Here is a 20,135-nt window from a genome sequence, read left to right on the forward strand (position 1 = left end):
TCACTTTCCCAGACTCTATATTTCTCTGGTACGTTATTTTCCTTCTTTTTCCTCCTTTCCTTGGTTTGTGTTGTTCTTCTTGGTGCATTTTACACATGACTGTTTTTCCTGCTTGTTTTTGTTGCTTTTTTCTTTTAAAGGGGGCGCCGCTGGGTTTTTCCTGGGGTTTCGTTCTTGGTTCTGGGTTGGTGTTGGGTTAGCGTAGGGGGTGATTTTAGTTTTATTTTTCTTTTGCTACTTTAAGGGTTTCCGACCTCTCGTTCTGACTGAGTGGTGCCCACGCTGTAGATATGGCCGAGCGCCTCATTCTTCCGAATCAGGCTCAGCGACTGCTAGCCGACTTCGTTGATCATTACGCTTGGTCTTTTCCGATGTGAGAGACACCCCTTCCCAAGTCACTAAGGAGGGCCTTCAGGGTTTGCGCCAGGCAGGGCTCTTATGTGGGGGTGGTCCCGAGGAGGCGCTTTACCAAGCTTATGTTCCTGCAGCTTGGGAGCGTGTCTGTCAAAAGAACTTGGCAGCTCCACGAGTTGTTGACTGACTGTGGATTTATGAACCCATGTTCACAACTTTGGGGGTCCGTTTGCCCTTTTCCTCGTTCGTCATGGGTTTTTTAAATCATTGTGATGTTGCTCCATCATAATTGCACCCGAACAACTGGGCATCCATCCGATGCTTCGAGATGGTTTGTGAATATCTGGAGCTTCCGACTTCTGTAAATGTTTTCCTCTACCTCTTCTTTCTCACGAACTCTTCTCGCCAGGGGAAGGCGAAAAAGGGATATATGTCTTTTAGGGCCCAACAAGGTCGTAGGATTTTCGGCCTTTTTGAGGATTCCTACCATGACTTCAAGTCTACTTTTTTCAAGGTTAGGCCCATTGAAGGTCATCATCCCTTCTGGCTTACTGCCGAGGAGGAGCGGCGGATCCTGGCCTACTGGAGCTTCGGGGTGGGATCCGATTATTTGATAAAAATTTCCTACGATTGGTTGAGTCCGGAAGATCGTAACATCGCTGACATCTTGTTGGCGATTTTTGGCGAGAGAAATCTTAACCCTCGTATGGTTATGGGGGACTGGGAGGCCAGTCAGTCGTATGTTGGTGAGTCTTTCATTTTTTTCATTTCTAGCACTTGCTCTTCTTTTACTTATACTTTTGTCTTTTTGCTTTGTAGTTTCTATGGCTGGTGGGAAGAAGACCTTGGCTGACTTGATGAGCCTCATCCAAGGGGATGATGAGGGTGGTGATGATTCCTCGGTGACTCCTTCGGCGAGTCAGGATCAGGGGGATATCAGGGAAGGTAGCAGTCGGGTTGAAGGGGCCGACCAAGGTTAGCCGGGGAGGGTTAAGGTCCTTTCTGAGAACATCTCGAGGAATCTGAGTGTGGAGGCGGAGGCTTCCTTTGATGAGGAGGATCTGGGGTTTGGTGATGATTTGAAGGTCGTCAGCAACCCTAAGAAAAGGAAACGTGACTTCGAAAAGACGCTCTCGATTATGGAGAAAAACTTCGATGCTGGGGGTTTTATTGAATCCAAGTTGTTCCCTGGCACCGACGAGTTTTTCCGTGATGCCGATCTTTCTGGGCAGGTGAGGTGGGTCTATCGCAGCCTTCTTCGAGCAGCAACTATCGCCAAGAAGGTGGAGCCTGTCTTGGAAAATTATCACACTATGGAGGTGAAGTTTCGGGACTCCCAAAAAGACGTGACAGATTCAAGGTCTCAGGAGGAGTCTTTGAAGACAAAGTTATCTGAGCTGGAGGAGAAAGCTAAGGAATATGCCAAAGAGGCCAATAGGTTGGTGGAGCGGGACGTCGCTTTGATGCAGGATTTAAACCCTTCTCGTGGTGAGACTGCTTCAGCTAAGAAGAAGGTTGAGGAGTTGGAGTAAAAGCTAAAGTTGGCGGAAAGCTCGGCAGAGGCTACTCGTAAGGAGATGGTCGCTTTGAAGAAGAAGAACAAGAAACTTGCAAAGGGGGCCTGAGAGGCCGTGAAGCTGACCGAAGAAGGGATCAAGCTCCAGGTGGCTGTGCTGGCTCCCGATCTCGATCTTTCCCAAGTTGGAGCTCTCAAGACTATCGAGGATGGGAAGACTGTTGATATTCTGAAGCCTTGAAGTGGACGTCTCTCTTTGTCTTTTGTTCTTCCTGCCTTTTACTTTGTAATTTATGCCTTTTTTTTCTGGGCCTGTTCAGGCGCCTTTGTTTGTAATGAACACTTTAACTTTCATTTCAATCAAGTTTTTATATTAGTGATTGTTCACTTGCTCGGGCCATCATGGCTTTACTTATTTTGTTGTTTTTCATTACTCGTGCCGTCGTGGCCTTTTTGGTTTACCGCTTTTTATGGTATTTACTGCTATTACTTGCTGTTTTAAGCTTAGGTCCCTTTGGTCCTTAGGGTGATCAGTCCCGAGTTTCCGTTGAGCCGGCCGTTCGTTGTTTGCGCCAATATGCCGTTTTGTCGTAAATCTTGCAAAGAACAAAGTTTATTATATAGATGCATGTGTGGAACTTTAAAACAAAAGGGGTAGTGCGATACATAAATAAAGGAATAAAATTAAAGGAGTTAAAGTTGATGTAGGCATGTTGCCAGGCCGTCAGGTTGCTTCCCCCTATGAGTAGAACCTTTTTAGGTTTGCCATGTTCTATGTCCTCGGTACCTTGCTCACATCCAATTTTTCTAACTTGTATGCACCTTTACCGATGACTTCTTTTACCCTGTACGGTCCTTCCTAATTTGCGGTCAACATACCCTCTCCTGGGGTTAGTGGTCCTATGTCGTTTCGTCGTAAGACCATGTCGCCTTCCCCGAGGCTTCTCTTCAGCACTTTACCGTTGTATCTTAGGCCTATCATTTTTTTATTGTTGTTTCAGTCAAGTGTGCCATCTGTCTTGTTTTTTTAATCAAGTCTTTCTCGACTGTCTCGCTTCCTTCCCCTAGGAGTAATCTTGGGCTCGATTCTCCTATATCAACTGGGATGACTGCGTCGACCCCGTATGTGAGTCGGAATGGTATCTCGCCGGTAGATGACTGGGGGGAGGTTCTGTAGGACCACAAGACGGAGGCTAGCTCGTCTGTCCATGAGCCCTTCTTTCCTTCAAGTCGTTTCTTCAACCCCTTTAAGATGACTTTGTTGGCTGCCTCCACCTGTCCATTGCATTGAAGGTGTTCGATCGAGGAGAATTTTTGCCTTATTCCTAATCCTGAGAGGAACTCATTGAATTTCTTATCGGTGAATTGTGTCCCATTATCCGATATGACGGACTCTGGGATTCCAAATCTTGTGACTACTTGCCTCCACATGAATTTCTGGTAATTTGCTGAAGATATGCTGGCTAGTGATTCTGCTTCTACCCATTTGGTGTAGTAATTTATGGCTACTATCAAGTATTTTACTTGTCCTGGCCCGGGTGGGAATGGTCCTAAGAGGTCGACTCCCCACTGGACGAAAGGTCGGGGCGCCATCATCAGGCTGAGTTCTTCAGGTGGAGCTTTGTGGAAGTTAGCATTTTCTTGGCATTTTTTGCATTTCTTCACGAATTCCTGGGAGTCTGACATCATTGTGGGCCAGTAATATCCTGCTCGGATGATCTTTCTTGCCAACGACCTCCCTCCGATATGGTGACCACAACACCCCTCATGGACCTCGCTCAAGACATAGTCCATCTGGTCGGGGTGCAGGCACTTGAGCAAGGGTTGGTGGAGCCCTCGTTTGTATAACTGCCCTTGTATGATCACATACTTGGGGCATCCCTCCTGATTTCTTGTGCTTCTTTTTCGTCTGGAGGCGTTTCGCCGTGTTCCAGATATCGGAAGATGGGATCTATCCAAGAGGGCGGCTTGGGGTTTGGTTTGCGCATAGGATGACTGCTGGTTCCGTTGCCAGCCCTTGGATTAGAGATCTGTTTCCTGTCCTGGGTTTGGTGCTTGCTAGCTTGGAGAGAAGATCTGCTCAGGCGTTCCTTTCCCTGGGGACATGCTGGACTACGACTTCCTCAAAGCTCTTGCATAATTCTTTTACCCTTTCTAGATACTTTTGTAGTAATGTGTCCCTGGCCTAGTAATTGCTGTTTATTTGGGATGTGATGATCTGAGAGTCACTACTAATTTCTATTCTCGATGCTCCAACTTTCTTAGCTAGGATTAGCCCTCCTATTAGTGCCTCGTATTCTGCTTAGTTATTTGAGACTGGGAAATTGAACCTAATTGACTGCTTGTAAGTTACCCCTGCCGAGCTCTCGAGGATGATCGCAGCCCCTCTGAATGTTTGGTTGGATGCTCCCTCGACGTGGAGCTTCCACCGTGTGTTCGTTATCTCGAGCGCTACTCCTGCGACCTCTACCAAGAAATCTGCCTTTGACTGGGCTTTGATTGCCTGTCTAGGCTCGTACTGCAAGTCATATTGGGACAGTTCTACTGCCCACGCCATCATTCTCCCTGTGAGGTCGGGTTTTTGGAGGACTTTCCGAATCGCCTGGTCGGTTCTTAGGATGATCTTATGCCCTTGGAAGTATTGTTTGAGCCTTCTTGACGAGGTTAACAGGGCATAGGCCAAATTTTCCAGCTTGGTATATTTTAATTTTGCTCCTTGGAGCACTTTGCTGATGAAGTATAACGAGCGCTGAGTCTTGTCTTCTTCTCGAACAAGGACTGTCACCATGGCCTGTGTGGTCACTGCTAGGTACAGGTAGAGGGGTTCTCCTTCTTTGGGCTTGCTAAGCACGAGTGGTTCTGAGAGCACTTTTTTGAAATGGCCGAACACTTCTTCGCATGCCAGGGCCCATTCGAAAATGATTCCTTTCTTCATTAGGTTAAAAAATGGGAGAAATGACAGTCCGAGAGAAAGAATCAAGATTTGTGAAGAATCAAGATTTGTGACACTCCGAGAGAAATGACAGTCCGGGGACCAGGTTCACTAATACTGAAGAATCAAGATTTGTGAGAGAAAGACTAGTTTGCCAAGTTTGTGATAAACTTGGACATACAACAATGACGTGTTGGTATAGGTATGAGAGAAATGACAGTCTGAGAGGTCAAGGTGACAGGATAAGCTCCCAGCCACTCCAAGAACCACAAGCAAATTTGAGCAACATACTGAACACACCAGCAACATTACAAGACCAGAATTGGTATCCAGACTCAGGTGCAATGCACTAGATGACTGCTGATCAACAAAACCTGATGCGAAAGGAGAATTATGAAGGGATAGACCAGGTGGTTGTAGGAAATGGATGAGGTTTGCACATTAACTTTGTTGGAAAATCTTATTTTAAAACTGATTTGAGTAATAAAGAGTTTTTGCTACACAAGTTACTTCATGTCCCTGACATCACCAAAAACTTACTCAGTGTAATAGATTCTACTACGATAACAATGTTTAGTTTGAAGTCCACTCTAATGGCTGTTGTGTAAAATCTCAGGGAACTAGAGAGGTTGTCATACATGAAAAAGTTGAAAGAGGAATGTACAAATTCCTGAACTTCACTCGATCAAATAAGACAGCTGACTTTATCTCAGCTGTGTCCACCACTAATCCCTTTCTTCTATAGCATAATCGATTGGGCCATGCCTCTAATAATGTCGTCTCTTCTGTTTTGAAATCATGTAATATTGCTGCTCATTCAAATAATAAAAACCTGTGTGATTCTTGTTGAATTGTCAAATCTCATGCTCTTCCTTATCCTCCTTCAACTACTATCTATACTGCTCCTTTACAACTAGTTTATTCAGATATTTGGGGTCCTGCACCCATTTCTAACTTGAATGAAAATTTTTACTTTGTCAATTTTGTTGATGCTTACATCAAATTTACTTAGCTATACCTTATTAAAAATCGCTCTCAACTCAAAATCTGTTTTCAAGTATTTCCAACAAATAGTTGAGCTGCAATTTAAACTCTAAAATCAAAATGTTTCAATCTGACAATGCGACTGAATATGTGAGCCTAGCTAAAGATTTACAGGTACAAGGGATCATGCACAGGTTCTCCTATCTGCACGAACATCAGCAGAATGGTAGTGCAGAGAGGAAACACATGCATGTTGTGGAGAAAGCCTTAGCTATCCTAGCTGGAGCTGGCATGCCAATGCAGTATTGGGGGGAGGCCTTTGTCATGGCAATACACCTAATAAACAGGTTGCCTACTCCAGTCTTGAAAGATCAGTCACCCTTTGAGAAACTATTTGGAAAGAAGTGTGACTACTCCAAGTTGAAAACCTTTGGCTGTTTATGCTTTCCGCATTTGCGACCCTACAACAGACACAAACTTGAGTTTAGATCAGCAGCCTGTGTCTTTTTAGGCTACAGTGCAGTTCACAAGGGCTACAAGTGCCTTACTCCACAAGGCAAAATAATTGTTTCCAGTAATGTAGTCTTTGATGAGTCTCAATTTTCCTTCAAAACTGGAACTTTCATATCCTCCCCTAACCCAGAAAAAGCTCCATCTCATATTCATTTGTCTCCAACCATTCCACTAATCAAGAGATGTCCAACCCAGCTCCCACAACCTTCCTTGTCAAATACCTCAAACCATCTCAATCAGTCACAAACACCAGCAGCTATACAGCCTCGATTATCCTCACACTCTTCACCTACACAAGCAGCCTCACCAACATCCTCTATCTCTAATACCTTTAGTCATTCTGCTTCAACCTTCTCTGCACCCTCAGCTCCCTCGGACACACCAATTTCAGTCCCTATTTCTGACCTAGAGATTGTCTTTGACATTCAACCAGATCTCCAAACCCTACCTCTAAACACTCACCCAATGATCACAAGGAGTAAGAATGGGGTGTTAAAACCCAAAGCTCTCCTAGATGCTACTGAACCTAGGACAGTGTGTAACGACCCAATTTTCAGTACGCCTAGGACACACCGGAAACTGAGTGCTACTAATTTGTCATCCTATTTATTATCTATTATTTATTATATGAGCCTGAGTCATTGTTAAAAACGTAGTTAGTTTGCGAGGTATTTTTTTTGAAAATGTTTGAATTAATAAACAGAATCATTTATAATCAATTCACAAATAATAACAGATAAAACAGTTATATTCAACCACACATAAATACATCACAAGTAGTAGACAACATTCGGTGATTTAGCCTTTATTAGAGTATAGACTGTTAGTTAGAACACCCCTAGATATAGCTAGATAATAACTATATACATATATATACATACAACATCCCAGGCCCTAACCTGTTCAAGAAGTCCCTAAACTGGCACCCAGGCTAGTCTAGACTCTATACTCACCTAGTCCCTCTAAACTACTAAAGCGAGGGAAAGTACGTTCTAAGTCTTCAAAACTCAAGTCAAGTCGAATGTCATCAAAAGGTGGAAGGTCGTCTATCACTCCTCTGCACAATTAGTCATTGCCATATGGCGTCACTCTAGTACCTCATCAAGTAGCCACATAACAAGAGTCTCGTACACAAGATTTAGGTTAAAGTTCACGTTCAAACGGGATGCAGATGTTGGCTGGTCTCACCGTATATACATATGAACAGAGAACGGGATTCTCCCTTGACTCAGAAGACCACCTAGAGCGGAATCCTCTTTACGAACGGTCATCAGCAAACTACGGAAGGGTACTCATGCTTCCATCTGGAGGGGGGAGGGAGAGAGAAGGAGTAAGAACTGGGGAGTTCTTAGTAGGGTCGGGGTTATTAGTTAAGTTCATTAATTCTGTGTTATTTGGTAGATGAATAACAGAATATAGAGAAGCAGTAAACAGAAGACAGATAAATAGAAAAGATAAAGAAAACATATAGCAAAACACAAATAGAAGAATACAAGAAAATAATACAAACACATACACAGAGAATAGAATACAAACAAAGAAAGCATATATTCATGCAACAATCATAATAGAGAAAATACACAACCAAGTATGATGTATGTCTGTCCTAGCAGGTAATGGGCTCATCTGTCGATTTCTACCCGCTCCCGACGTAACCCGAAGTAGCTGAAACAGGTATGGCTTTCTAGTTGGCTATACCCCTGTGTACAGGAAATAACCCCTCTGCCACCACAGGATCTACTGCACGTAGGAAATAACACATCTGCCACTGTAGGGATGTATGCCGACACACCTTCTGTATACAAGAAATAACCCTTCTGCCACTACAGAAATGGAACAGGTGGTCACGGTACTTTTGTAGCAGAAAATAACCCCTCTGCCTTACAGAAATAAAATATGGATCTGTACAGCAGGAAAGCGTTCTCAGTGGTCGCACCACCATCTATCTGACTGCCTCAATGCAGCAGATGATCATAGAAGTATATCTGGAGTTGCCGTAATGCAACAAATGAATAAACACATCTCTTGGGTTGCCTTAAGCAACAAATAAACAAATATCTCTTAGTCTCTTTACTCTACTCTGGTTACTCTTTTCTCTGCTTAACGTATGTATTTAAAGCTTATGTAAATTTCGGTATGAATAGTTAGCATGTCCCAAGTATAGGTTCATTAAGTCTATACTGAAACAGTTTAACTTTTCATATAATACCTAACCTTAGGCGCAACTCAATAACTAACTATGTTGCCCTAATTCGTTCACTAATCTCTATCTGTTTTTCTGTCATTAAAACTTTACAGAATTTTCTTTGGTTTTTTATCTTTTCTTTAACTTCTTAACTTTCCTTTATCTTTGTCTCACTATCATGTTATTACCACTCCCTATGTGTTTTATGAAGGTAATTATGAGATTCTGCACTTAAAGTTAATATTTTATTATTATTTATTATTTTATCATTAAATTTTCAAAAATTACCTTACTTTTACCTTTTCACTTTCAAAATTAACTTTTTACCCCGGTAATTTTTAATATTTCTACTTTAACCACCCTAACTTTCAGAAATTACTAAATAACCCCTTAAACACAAAAAATTTTACTTCCTTGCCCTTTTAAGGATCTAAAGCCTGTTCTTCATCACACTCAAAGTGTTCTTCGTATTCTTCGTAAATTCTTCAGATTCTTTCTCTGTTTTTACCCGTTTTTCAGTCTTTTCAGCAACCGATTTTTACCAAAATTCATAATAAATTAGCAGCCACTAAAACCCCATCTTTTCTACATGATTTTAACACAAATTGAACCCCAATTTAAGGGTTAGGGTTTCATTTTCCAGCAGCCACAAGAACACAAGTTCATAGCTTGAATTTCATCAAATTTCATCAAAATTTTACCAAATTTTCAACATGAATCACTCATATAAACAATCAATTTCAAGCACAGCCAAACCATATCATAATTACACAACTCAAACACAATCAATCAAGATTAAATTCTTCAAACCCTACCTTGATTTGCTGCTCCAAATCCGGGTACTCTTTGAAGTGTTCTTGAAGCACTTTTTCCTCTTAAATCACATCAAGAACAACTTTAAATCCACAAATCCTCAACTGACCAAATCTCTCTCAACATATTAGGAAGGGATATCTCACCTTAGACTTGCTAGAAATTAACATTTCTTGGCCCTCAAGTCAAGTTAAGCAAGATTCCTACGGAAGAACATCAAGAAAACACATGTTTAAGCATGTTTCCTTGAAAACCGAATTGAAAGGGGAAAGGAACAGCCATCGCACCTTATTTCCATCATTGATAAGTTACATGGTTATGTAGAGGAAGAAGAGAGGATCATTTGGTGAAATCGGAATTTTGATTTGAGTTTCAGTTCAGAAGAAATCAAGTTTTGAAGATTAAGTGTTCATGAAAGTTTCTCTCTTTTCTCTCTTGTTATTTTCGGCCAAAGGGAGTAAATGACCAGCCTTGGAGTGGCTTGGGGGTGTAGGGTGAGTTTTTATTGGTTGGCTTGGAGGTAGATTAAAATAATATTAAAATATCTTAGGTGTATAACTACTAAAACTAGATGTATCGGAACAGTTGTAAAAACATCTCTAAAAATTCTTTTCTGAGCTACTAGAATAAATGACACTAGTAACATATTTATCATGAGAATATAACATGTATGATGAGGCCTTAGCATTGCTAAAGTCATCAGAGAGTGCTAGTGCTAAGCTGCACCAGTAAACTGTGAACCTGGTTAAACCGATTTTCTGTTTTTAACTAAAACTGACCAGGTAACCTTATAATATCATTCAAGAAGATTATAATACTCATATAATGATGATATTATCCTATTATCTCTCTTCTCTCATTAATCGAGTCTGCTTCGTCAAACAGAGACTATTTACAAAAACTAGAATCAAAACTCCTAACTGATACGGTTCAAAAACTATGTTCTTCATGACTGCATTATCGAGCTTGCCTCAGAATAGGTTCTATCTTAAAGATGACATAATGAAAATAAGGATTGAGATACTTGATGATATAGCAAAAGTTCTCCCCTTATTGATCTTCCGGAGAAATCCGTATTTTCTAAAAAGATCTCACATACTCGAAAATCGGGGTTGTTACACAGTGAGAGATGCCTTGTCTCGCCCATCCTAGAAGGCTGTTATGGATGTAGAGTATGATGCTCTAATGAAAAACCACACATGGAATTTAATCACTTTACCTGAAGGCAGAGAAGCTGTTGGGAGTAAATGGGTGTTTCGAGCCAAGTACAATGCAGATGGCTCCCTGTAAAAATACAAAGCTCGATTGGTAGCTCAGGGCTTTTCTCAAGGGCCTAGCTTTGACTTCATCAAGACCTACAGCCTTGTCGTAAATCCTACCTCAATCAGAATTGTGCTCACACTAGCTCTATCCAAAAGCTGGAAAATTAGGCAACTTGATGTAAATAATGCCTTTCTGCATGGTGACTTAGCCGAGGATGTCTACATGAAACAACCAAAGGGATATGAAGTTGGTGATGGTAGCTTAGTGTGCAAGCTCACAAAGGCTCTCTATGGCTTAAAGCAGGCACCAAGGGCCTGGTATCACAAGCTGTCCATAGCCTTGTAACACTTGGGGTTTAATGCCACAAAATCTGATGTCTCTGTCTTCATCAATTTTAGGCATAACTCAGTGGTAATCATGTTGGTATATGTAGATGATAGACTCATCACAGGGGACTTTGATGAAGTAGTTTCTCAAGTAATTCAGTAGTTGAACAATCGGTTTGCACTAAAAGACATGGGTGAACTGCATTATTTTCTTGGTGTTCAAGTCACTAAAACTGCTGGGGGTGGTCTAATACTCTCACAAGAGAAGTATGTCAGAGACCTACTCAAGAAGGTGGATATGGAAAATTGCAAACCATGTCAGACTCATTTGCCTTCTTCAGTAAAGTTCTCTGCATGTGGTGGTTCAGTGTTCAAAAACCCAAAGCTATACAGGTCAGTGGTGGGTAGCTTGCAGTACCTAACAATCACTCGACCAGAATTAGCCTGTAGTGTTGGCAAGGTGTCTCAGTTCATGCAAACACCTTTAGATGAGCATTGAAAACTAGTAAAAAAGATGCTTAGATATGTAAGTGGTACAGCAAGTTTTGGGTTACACTTGCATAAAACTACCATTCACAACATTAGAGCCTACAGTGACTCTGATTGGGGAGGAGATTTGGATGATAGAGAATCCACTGGAGGCTTTTGTGTTTTTCTTGGAGAAAATCTAATTTCTTGGAGCTCAAAGAAGTAAGGTACTGTTGCCAGATCCAGCACTGAAGCTGAATATAGAGCTATGGCTGATCTTGTGGCTGAATTAATCTGGATCAAGAGTCTTATGATTGAGCTTCGTGCCAAACTCTCAACACCCCCTTTAATGTTCTATGATAATCTAAGTGCTGTATTGCTTGCTGCTAACCCAATTCTGCACTCAAAGTCTAAGCACTTTGAAACTGATTTGCACTTTGTTTGAGACTATGTGTCTAAACAGGTGGTTCAAGTTAGTCATGTCCCTGGTACAGTACAACTAGCTAATGTGTTTACAAAGCCCTTGCCAGGTGCTGCATTTCTAGAATTTAGGTCTAAGCTAATGGTGGAAGATTTGAAGAAGCTTAATGTTGCTGGACTCAATCAAGAAGAGTCAAGGGAGAAAGCAGTCAGGGATCATCCTGTAAACTCAAAAAGGAATAATGAAGCAACAGCAGAGAGACCAATCAGCAGTGGTCATGATGGAGTTGTTCAGTTAACAAGTCTGAAGCAACAACAGAAAGGCCAATCAGCAGGGGTGATGATAGAGTTAAGTTAGCCAAGTGAAGATTAGCTAGTGCTGTTAGTAAACACAATTAGTTAGGCATTACTGTTAGAGTTAGTTTTTGTAATTGCAGCATGTGTTAGAAGTTAGTTATGACAGCTGGATTTACCCTTTGTATATATAGCTAAGTCCCAAACCAAAACGTCAAGCTTGATGATTCACTGTTCACAAAACCCAAATCAATACAGATTCATTTTTCTCTCCTTCTCTCTGCTTTCTTTGTTTCTGCACTCTCAATCTTCCCTCTCTCTTTCTTCTTCTTCTTGATTGAGTTTGGTATCTCTACAGATTGATTCAAACAGAACATTTGAGAAGATGCTAAACAAAATCGAGAAAGAGTACCTGGAAAATGGGGGAGGAAGGGGTAACTATAGAGAAAGAGGATTGAAAGGCTCCAAATGATTCGACTACGCAGACGATCTTAACGAGCTTCCATTGGATTTCGACGGTGTTGGAGGATGACTCCTTGATGTCGCCGTTATGCTGCTTCGCCGTCCATTCTCCGCCGGACTTGTGCAGCACGAAAGTGAAAACTCCCATTGCTCTCTGCTATTTTCTTTTGCGAGAAAACAGAAGAAACCTTCTCAGTCACAGTGTTACGCACTGCTTTTGTTTTTTCTGTTTTTGCTTTTGATGAAGAAGAAGAAATGTTGTGATGAAGAAGAAGAAAAAGAAGGAGAGAAGGGTATTTTGGTCCAAAGGATGATTTTAAAACTTAGTTGAACCTTAGACGATTTTGTATGCAAAAAAAGGTTGGGGACGAAAAAAATTTTCGGCCTATACCTTAGGGACCAAAATCGTACTTAAGCCTATATAAAATGTCCCTGTCTTTTAATAATCTTATGATAAAAAATAGTTTAGATTAAATTATAAAAAAATTATCTCTCAATATTATGATCACTATCTTAATGATAAATCACTAAATTTAATTAAGGACCTTATTATATTAACCCTTTAGTTGAATAATATATATAATAACAATAATAAATTATTTGACACATGATAGATTAAATTATGATCATATTATCAGTACAAAAAAATAGGCTTTTGTCACGCTTTTAAAGCGTGCCAAAAAATGAGAAAAAACATGGCCACAGCTTGTAGTTATGCTTTTTTAGCCATACTTTTTTAGCTATGACCACACTTTTACAAGAGTCACATCCGCGAGCGTGCCCCTTGCTCTATTGGCACGCTTTTATTGAGCTATGGCCACACTTATTTTGTTGCCATGTTGTTAATTATTGCCACGCTTTAAAAGCATGTGGCTGCATGTATAACCATATAGTCACGTTTTCTAAGTGTGCTCTCTCCTCTCTAGTAGACATACAGTCACGCTTGTCAATAGTTGAAGATATGATTATGTTTTTGAAGCGTGCCAATTGTTTGATTATGACCACGTTTATTAAGCATGGCTATCGATGACTACTATACAATATGGCAACACTTAAAAAAATATGGCTATAAATTAGTTTAAAATTTTTATTATTCTTATTTTTCATTAATCTTTCTAATAAAATATTGTAAAATTTATATATAATTTTAAATTATAGTTTAAAAAATAATTCAAACAATAACAAAAAAAATTATGTATATAATTTTAAATCAACCAATTTAATATATATAAAGTTGTCATAACAAAATGATCACAATATAAAATTCTAATAAAGTAGCAAAAATAAAAGTCATAATGTAAATTTTTAGTAGAAGTAATTCGTCTAGTATGTAAAAGCGAGAATAATGTTAACGTTTAATGAGTAAAAAAGGTAAAAATGTATTTTGATAGTATAGAATTTTAGATGTTATATTTTTTGTTTTGTTATGTTTGATTTATTTATAATTCACATTTTGTTTTACAGATAGCTCTATATTTCGTAGTTATCTAATTGATTATGAAAAACAATAATATATATATATATATTATGCATATGCATAGATATGCTATGTCATTGTCCTCAGTGATAAGATACACTGAATCAATAACGAGATTAGCTAGAGAAAATTAGTTTAATATTTATATATACATGTATTATTGAGATGAAGTGATCATGATTATTTGTCCTTTCCATTTTTCATTGAGATCTTCTACACAATTGTCCCACTTCTATATATACACACACGTACACTGGTGGACTGAGTAACGTTTTTTGTCTTATAACATACAATTGGGAGTCGAAAACAGCTAACTCTGAATAAGTACTACTATATGTTAAATTATGAAAAAGAAATTCAGGAATATAAAGTTATGCAGCTAAATCTTATTTGCTTTGAAAACTTTAATTCGTTGAAAAGAACGAAATCTTGAATAGTATATTATATAGTTTATCACGTGAAAATTTCATAAAACAACAACTCATTGTGCTGTTAACTAGATACATGCACGTTACTCATCAAAAGTGTTGTGTTAGCTTAAGGATATAACTCTATCCAAGTTGAAACCATACAAAATAATAATAATGTGTGTTGACTTTGAGAATTTAATTCTTCTTGTTTCATTTTCATATAGTTGTATAAAAGAATCAAGATATAATTCGTAAGGAAGGGATCCGTCTCTTTAATTTAAGTGTACTATTTCAAACCGTGTTATGCTTTTTCTTTTTTCATCTCAATGCATGGGGTTGCATACAACTGCCAAGTGTACATTCAGAATTTATCTAAAGCATTCACTGGCGGCAGAATTTTTTTTTTCTCAAAAATAAAAATTATTTTCTTAAAAAAATAAATAACTTTGTTTACTAATTTTTTTGTTTGAATTTACAAGCAGTTTGCCTCAGACTTGGATGACCTGTACGATATATCCAGTTTGAACAAATTAAATAACTTAATTAATTAATATATTTAAAAAACAGTACTAAATAATATTAATGTGATTTTTTATAAATAAAAAAATAATAATAAAATAATTTTTAAAATTTTTCAAACGAAGTCTTACAATAATCCTATTTAACCTTTTTGTTTGCCTTTTTTTCTGTAACGCTTTCTAATTCTTTCTTTTTTCTTCTTGCTAAAAGTTTTTTAATTCTTTTTCGAAAAAATTTTCTACTGGGGTCACCTTCCCTCAGCAAATTAATATTGAAGTAGTGTTTAAAATGGTTTTTGAATTTTCAAACACAAATTAAATAAAAATATTTAATAATAAAAAAATTAACTAAAAATAGTTAAAACTTATTTTATTTAATACTCATCATTAATTGTTATTTTTCTAACATTATCGCAAATTAAAATAATTTTTTACTTTTATAATTAGCCAAATAAATTCTTAAAATTTACTTTAAAAAAATTTTGTTTGTTTCTAATTCAAATTTTTGTTAGTGTCATATTAATTTAGACGGTTAAGTAGTAACATAAATCCTACTAGTAAAGTGATAATGATGAACGAAGAGAGAAGAAATCAAGAGAATTCAAATAATAACAATAAATTGTGAGAAACTACATCAAAGTCTCACTCAGCACCAGTACTAGAATCAATTAGAACTTTTTTGTTTTTAATATTGTATTACTAAAAGTGAAATCTTTTATCATGAATCAAAATGATCAAATATTTTTATATTTCTCATTAAAATTATTCATATATAAAAATTTTAGCCATAATCAATGATGGAAGTTTTGCCTATAACAAAACATGTGAACTTTTTTCTTTTATAATAGAGGTCCATTTCCATTTTTGGACTAAATCTGTTATAATTATTAGAATATTATAATTAGAAAACAAAATTAAAAAATATCAAAAAAATTAAAAAAAATTAATATAATTTATTAAGATATTATTTTATAACGAGTATATTCTTGGTCTATATATTAGAAAAAATTTTGTAATTACAGATAAAAAATATAAATAATAAAAATAATATTTTTTAAAATAATTTTTCGATTCTTTTTTTAAACTCTTTGTATCGGTAGCAGTGATTCCTTAAGTATAGTTTGAATCATCTCGTTTTGTTAAGTGTTGTTGAATGACTAAGATTAGCTTGTTATGAAATACCATGTTAATATTTGGTTTCAGTTTCTGTGTACACAGCTTTAATTTCCAATTATTGAACCTGATCCAACTCATGCAACAGTTCTATATGTGTTATGTGAAGGAACGAAATTTAATTAGAATTTTATATTACTTGTGTTATTTTTTTTATTTGTTTAATTTTTTTACTAACGATAATACGTGATTAGTTTGTTACGGTGACTTGTAATGTCTACTACATATGTATATATTTTCATTACAGAATATTCATAAAATAATATTATAATAATTTTAGAACACTAAAAACTTAAATAAAATATTTAAAATATTAGAAACAACTTTCATATTTGATTCAAATGTTAAAAAGACAAAAATAATATTTTATCTAATTATATATTATATATATTACACTAGGGTAAACGTACTAAAGCAATTGTGAAACAGGTACATTGCATAATGCAAAAGAAGTCGTTTCATATGTCAAAAATGTCATTTCATCACAAGTTAAGACAGTATTAAAACTCATCTTAATCACTATTTACTTCACCACCAGCTATCATGCATATGTTTCTTATCTTTTTTTTTTTCCTTTTCCACGTACACACAAGTCATAAACAATCACTTATTTTATTATTATTATTATTATTATATGGTTTTGTCGGAGGAGGACAAAAGAGTTGGGTATATGTGTTTCTCATAAAAGGAACTACTAGAATTTTCCTGTTCAAATAATAATAATAATAATAATAATAATAATAATAATAATAATAATAATTGTCACGCGACTTTGTTATTATTGAGACATTCTATGTATAGAATAAAAAATCTTCATTTTACATCGCTTATAGAAGTAATTTTTATACTAACAAAGCATGAGTGAAATGCACGTATCCAGGTAGGGGTAATAATAATACACTTATATGAATAGTTGGAGAAAAAAAATAGAAATGGTAAAGTGATGGTTGACTTGGTTAAAACGGATTCTGTAATATTTTTTTGCAAAATGAAAAATCTAAAGAAGTAATAAAATCCCATTTTGTAATTTCTGGTTTCAAAATAAAGAATTAAAAGAAAATAATTAAAACCGTATCCCTGTGATTTCTGTAAAATAATAAAACGTTTATTCTTTTTTTTTCAAAAAAAAATCCCCATATTTTAAAAACATTATAAAAATGACAATATTTTTAAAAATCATACATTTTGGTTTCATATCAAAACTTTTATTTTTTTAGGTGTAAATTCAGTGCAATCAACTTCACGTGAAATTGATAATTGAAAACCATTAGATAAAAATTTAGTCAAACCATTTAAATTATTTAACGACTCTCAACTATCAACTTCACACGAAGTTGACTACACCTGAGTTTTCACTTTTTTTTTTATCATTAGTTATTATATTTTCTCTTATCTATTAAATATTTATGTTAAAAATCGATATGAAAAGAATCACTCTTTTCCAACTGTGAATATAAGAATTAGTCATTGTTATTTGCTTCTCTGATATTTTTTAGGGTACAACAATACAGCCGTGAGTTTCTATGAAGATTATTTTTTTTACATTATTTATTATAAAATTATTGTGGATTTTCCTCGTCATTTTATCTTTTTATTACAAACACAATCTTTTCCACGTTTTTTCATTTCTTTTACACCAAAGTTACCAATCATTATGCGAGTTACTATTTATTGTCCTCAAGCAAACAATCAAAATAATTGTACGAATATCATGTGTATAAGCCATTTTTTTTTTTGCAAGAATCAAAAAATAGTCCAACATCAAAAGGGGGCATGCATGTGTTACTCTCACACAATAATATATAAGAGCTAAGATTTTATATTTTTGCACATCCGTATAAATAATAAATCCAATTTAAATCAATTTCCATATAAATCAACTTTATTAGCTAGATATATAATTATTTATATTTTTATTTAATAGTTTAAATTTTTAAAATAAATAATTATTTTATGGTTCAACATTAAAAATTTTGTAAGAAATTTGTTATTATCTCCAAAAAATGCATAAAGCAAATAAAAATTTTATGTTTCAAACTCTAAAAAACTAATAGTAGTGGTTGCAATAGCTATATATATAATTTCGGTATGTCAACGACATTTAAAAAGTACGGTTAAAATTAAAGTTATTAAAAAATATATTTTTAAATTTAAAGTAATTTATTAAAAATATTATTTTAATGCTAGTAATTTTTTTAAATATTATCAAAATTATAATAGATTGTCGGTTTTCAAAATTTGGATCCTCATTAAGGTAAAGGAGATGATATATAATAACTCAAGTTATTACTTCACTCAACAACCCCCAAAAGGTAGAAGAAGGGCATATCTAAGAACCAAAGGAATTCTCAGAGTGACTTGAATTGTGATAGCAAGATATATAGATAGCTAGTGATGATGTGGTGTGTGTTGGATTTGATTGGCAGTGAAAAAAGCAAGAAATTATGAATGAAGAGAAAAAGGAAGCAAGTAGGACAAAATAAAAGAAATAATTAAAAGGGTATTTGTGAAAGCTAAATGAGGTAATGAAGAGGTGCTATTGATTACTATTTAAACTATGGGTCTTATATTCTCTCTAATTTTGTAGCCTGTGCCACACTACTCTCATCTGATCTCATCTGCCATTCATATTTAACCATCTATCTGCATCTGTCTTTCTTATTAAATGACACATGCAGAGGAGAAATTAATTATACATATTTAATTATTTGATGTGATGAAACTCATCTCATCTCATCATCTTAATAATATGCTCTTTTTTGAAAGCTTAATTTCACTTTCATTGACAGCTTCTATAGCTGTCTTCTGCTCCTTTGAGAGGTAAGTCAGAGAGAATAATTAATGTGTATTTACATTTTCAGGTGGTGTGGTGTGTTGACACTTATCCTTCTCTTTTTATTATTATTATTCATCTTCATTTATTTGTCACTTAAGAATGTTATTATAATTCAGGGATAAAGTGGTATTTTCCTGTTTTAAGAGATACATACATACATAATAAGTTCCTTTCTTCCTTTTTTACCTTGTTTCTTTCACCCTTCTTCTTCTTCTCCTTCTTAGCTTCTTCATTCTCTTGTTCTTTTCTCTTCCTCACAGAACAAAAATAATGGATCCATCAGAAGAATGTCACAGCAGTGAATCAGGATGGACTATGTATATTGGGTCCCCCATACATGATGATGATGATGATCATGGTGATGGAGACAACAGTTATATTAGCAGGTACAGTAATAACAATGAAGGTTATCATCAACAAGATAATGAAAGTGATGATGATGATGATGATGATGATTCTATGGCTTCTGATGCTTCCTCTGGGCCAAGCCACCTTCATGGGGTTGATAGTAATAATAATGGCAAAGATTTCCAGCATCAAGAAGATGAAGAAGAATATGATGATGATGGTGGTATCAACAAGCAGTGTTTCTTAGAGAAGAAGAATAATAATGCTAGAAAGAAAAAAGAAGAGAAGAAGAAGAAGAAGAAGAAAGAGATGGTAATGAAGGATAATAATAGCAAAGGTAATAATAATAATAATAAGATGAGAAAAAGTTTGTGGATGGGAAAAGGGAAATAGATGAAGACATATCTATCTATCTATCTAGCTAGTTGCTTATTATGTTTGTTGCTTATTATTAGGTTTCTTTTTCTTTCAATTCTACTAATTAATAGTTTCAAGTACTGTGTACTGATCATGACTTGTGTATGTATGTTTTCCAGAGTACTTGTTTTGCAATGCTCAAATTTCGTAACAACAAAATACTTTCATCACCATATATTCAAATTAATTATTACTTAGCTAGTTATTAGCACACACCATGCAAGAACCATTATTTATGGGATGTTTTTCTATTTTTAGAAATTTTATATCAAAAAACATTTTAATGTAAAATTCTAAAAACTCTGAATCATTCACATTTATCTCATCTTAAGCATTTGTTGGATCTTTTTTATAGGGTTTTATTATATTGTTCCACTCCTCTCTCTCTCTCTCATTTTTTTTCTAATAAGATTGTGCTGCACTGCA

General features: G+C 35.9%; 1 protein-coding gene across 2 annotated transcripts; it reads left to right on the forward strand.

Annotated features, from left to right (window-relative positions):
* Positions 1 to 18,564: 18,564 nt before the first annotated feature.
* On the forward strand, positions 18,565 to 19,872 carry LOC107471839 (protein SOB FIVE-LIKE 4-like). 2 transcript variants are annotated; one of them, XM_021133779.2, is made up of 2 exons: positions 18,565 to 18,630; positions 19,205 to 19,872. In XM_021133779.2, the coding sequence occupies exons 1-2, from the start codon at positions 18,626 to 18,628 to the stop codon at positions 19,683 to 19,685; spliced, it is 486 nt and encodes a 161-aa protein (XP_020989438.1). In that variant the 5' UTR covers positions 18,565 to 18,625; the 3' UTR covers positions 19,686 to 19,872. The 2 variants fall into 2 exon arrangements, with proteins under 2 accessions (XP_020989438.1, XP_052113779.1); XM_052257819.1 differs by lacking the exon at positions 18,565 to 18,630 and adding an exon at positions 18,708 to 18,928.
* The last annotated feature ends 263 nt before the right edge of the window (positions 19,873 to 20,135 follow it).

This window comes from Arachis duranensis, chromosome 1 (assembly GCF_000817695.3).
Source record: "Arachis duranensis cultivar V14167 chromosome 1, aradu.V14167.gnm2.J7QH, whole genome shotgun sequence".
NCBI lineage: Eukaryota > Viridiplantae > Streptophyta > Magnoliopsida > Fabales > Fabaceae > Arachis > Arachis duranensis.

Coding starts and splice junctions, on each gene's coding strand:
- LOC107471839 (XM_052257819.1), top strand. CDS start 18,825: ATGAAACTCATCTCATCTCATCATCTTAATAATATGCTCTTTTTTGAA. Junction 18,929..19,204: donor GTCTTCTGCTCCTTTGAGAG/GTAAGTCAGAGA, acceptor TCTTCCTCACAG/AACAAAAATAATGGATCCAT.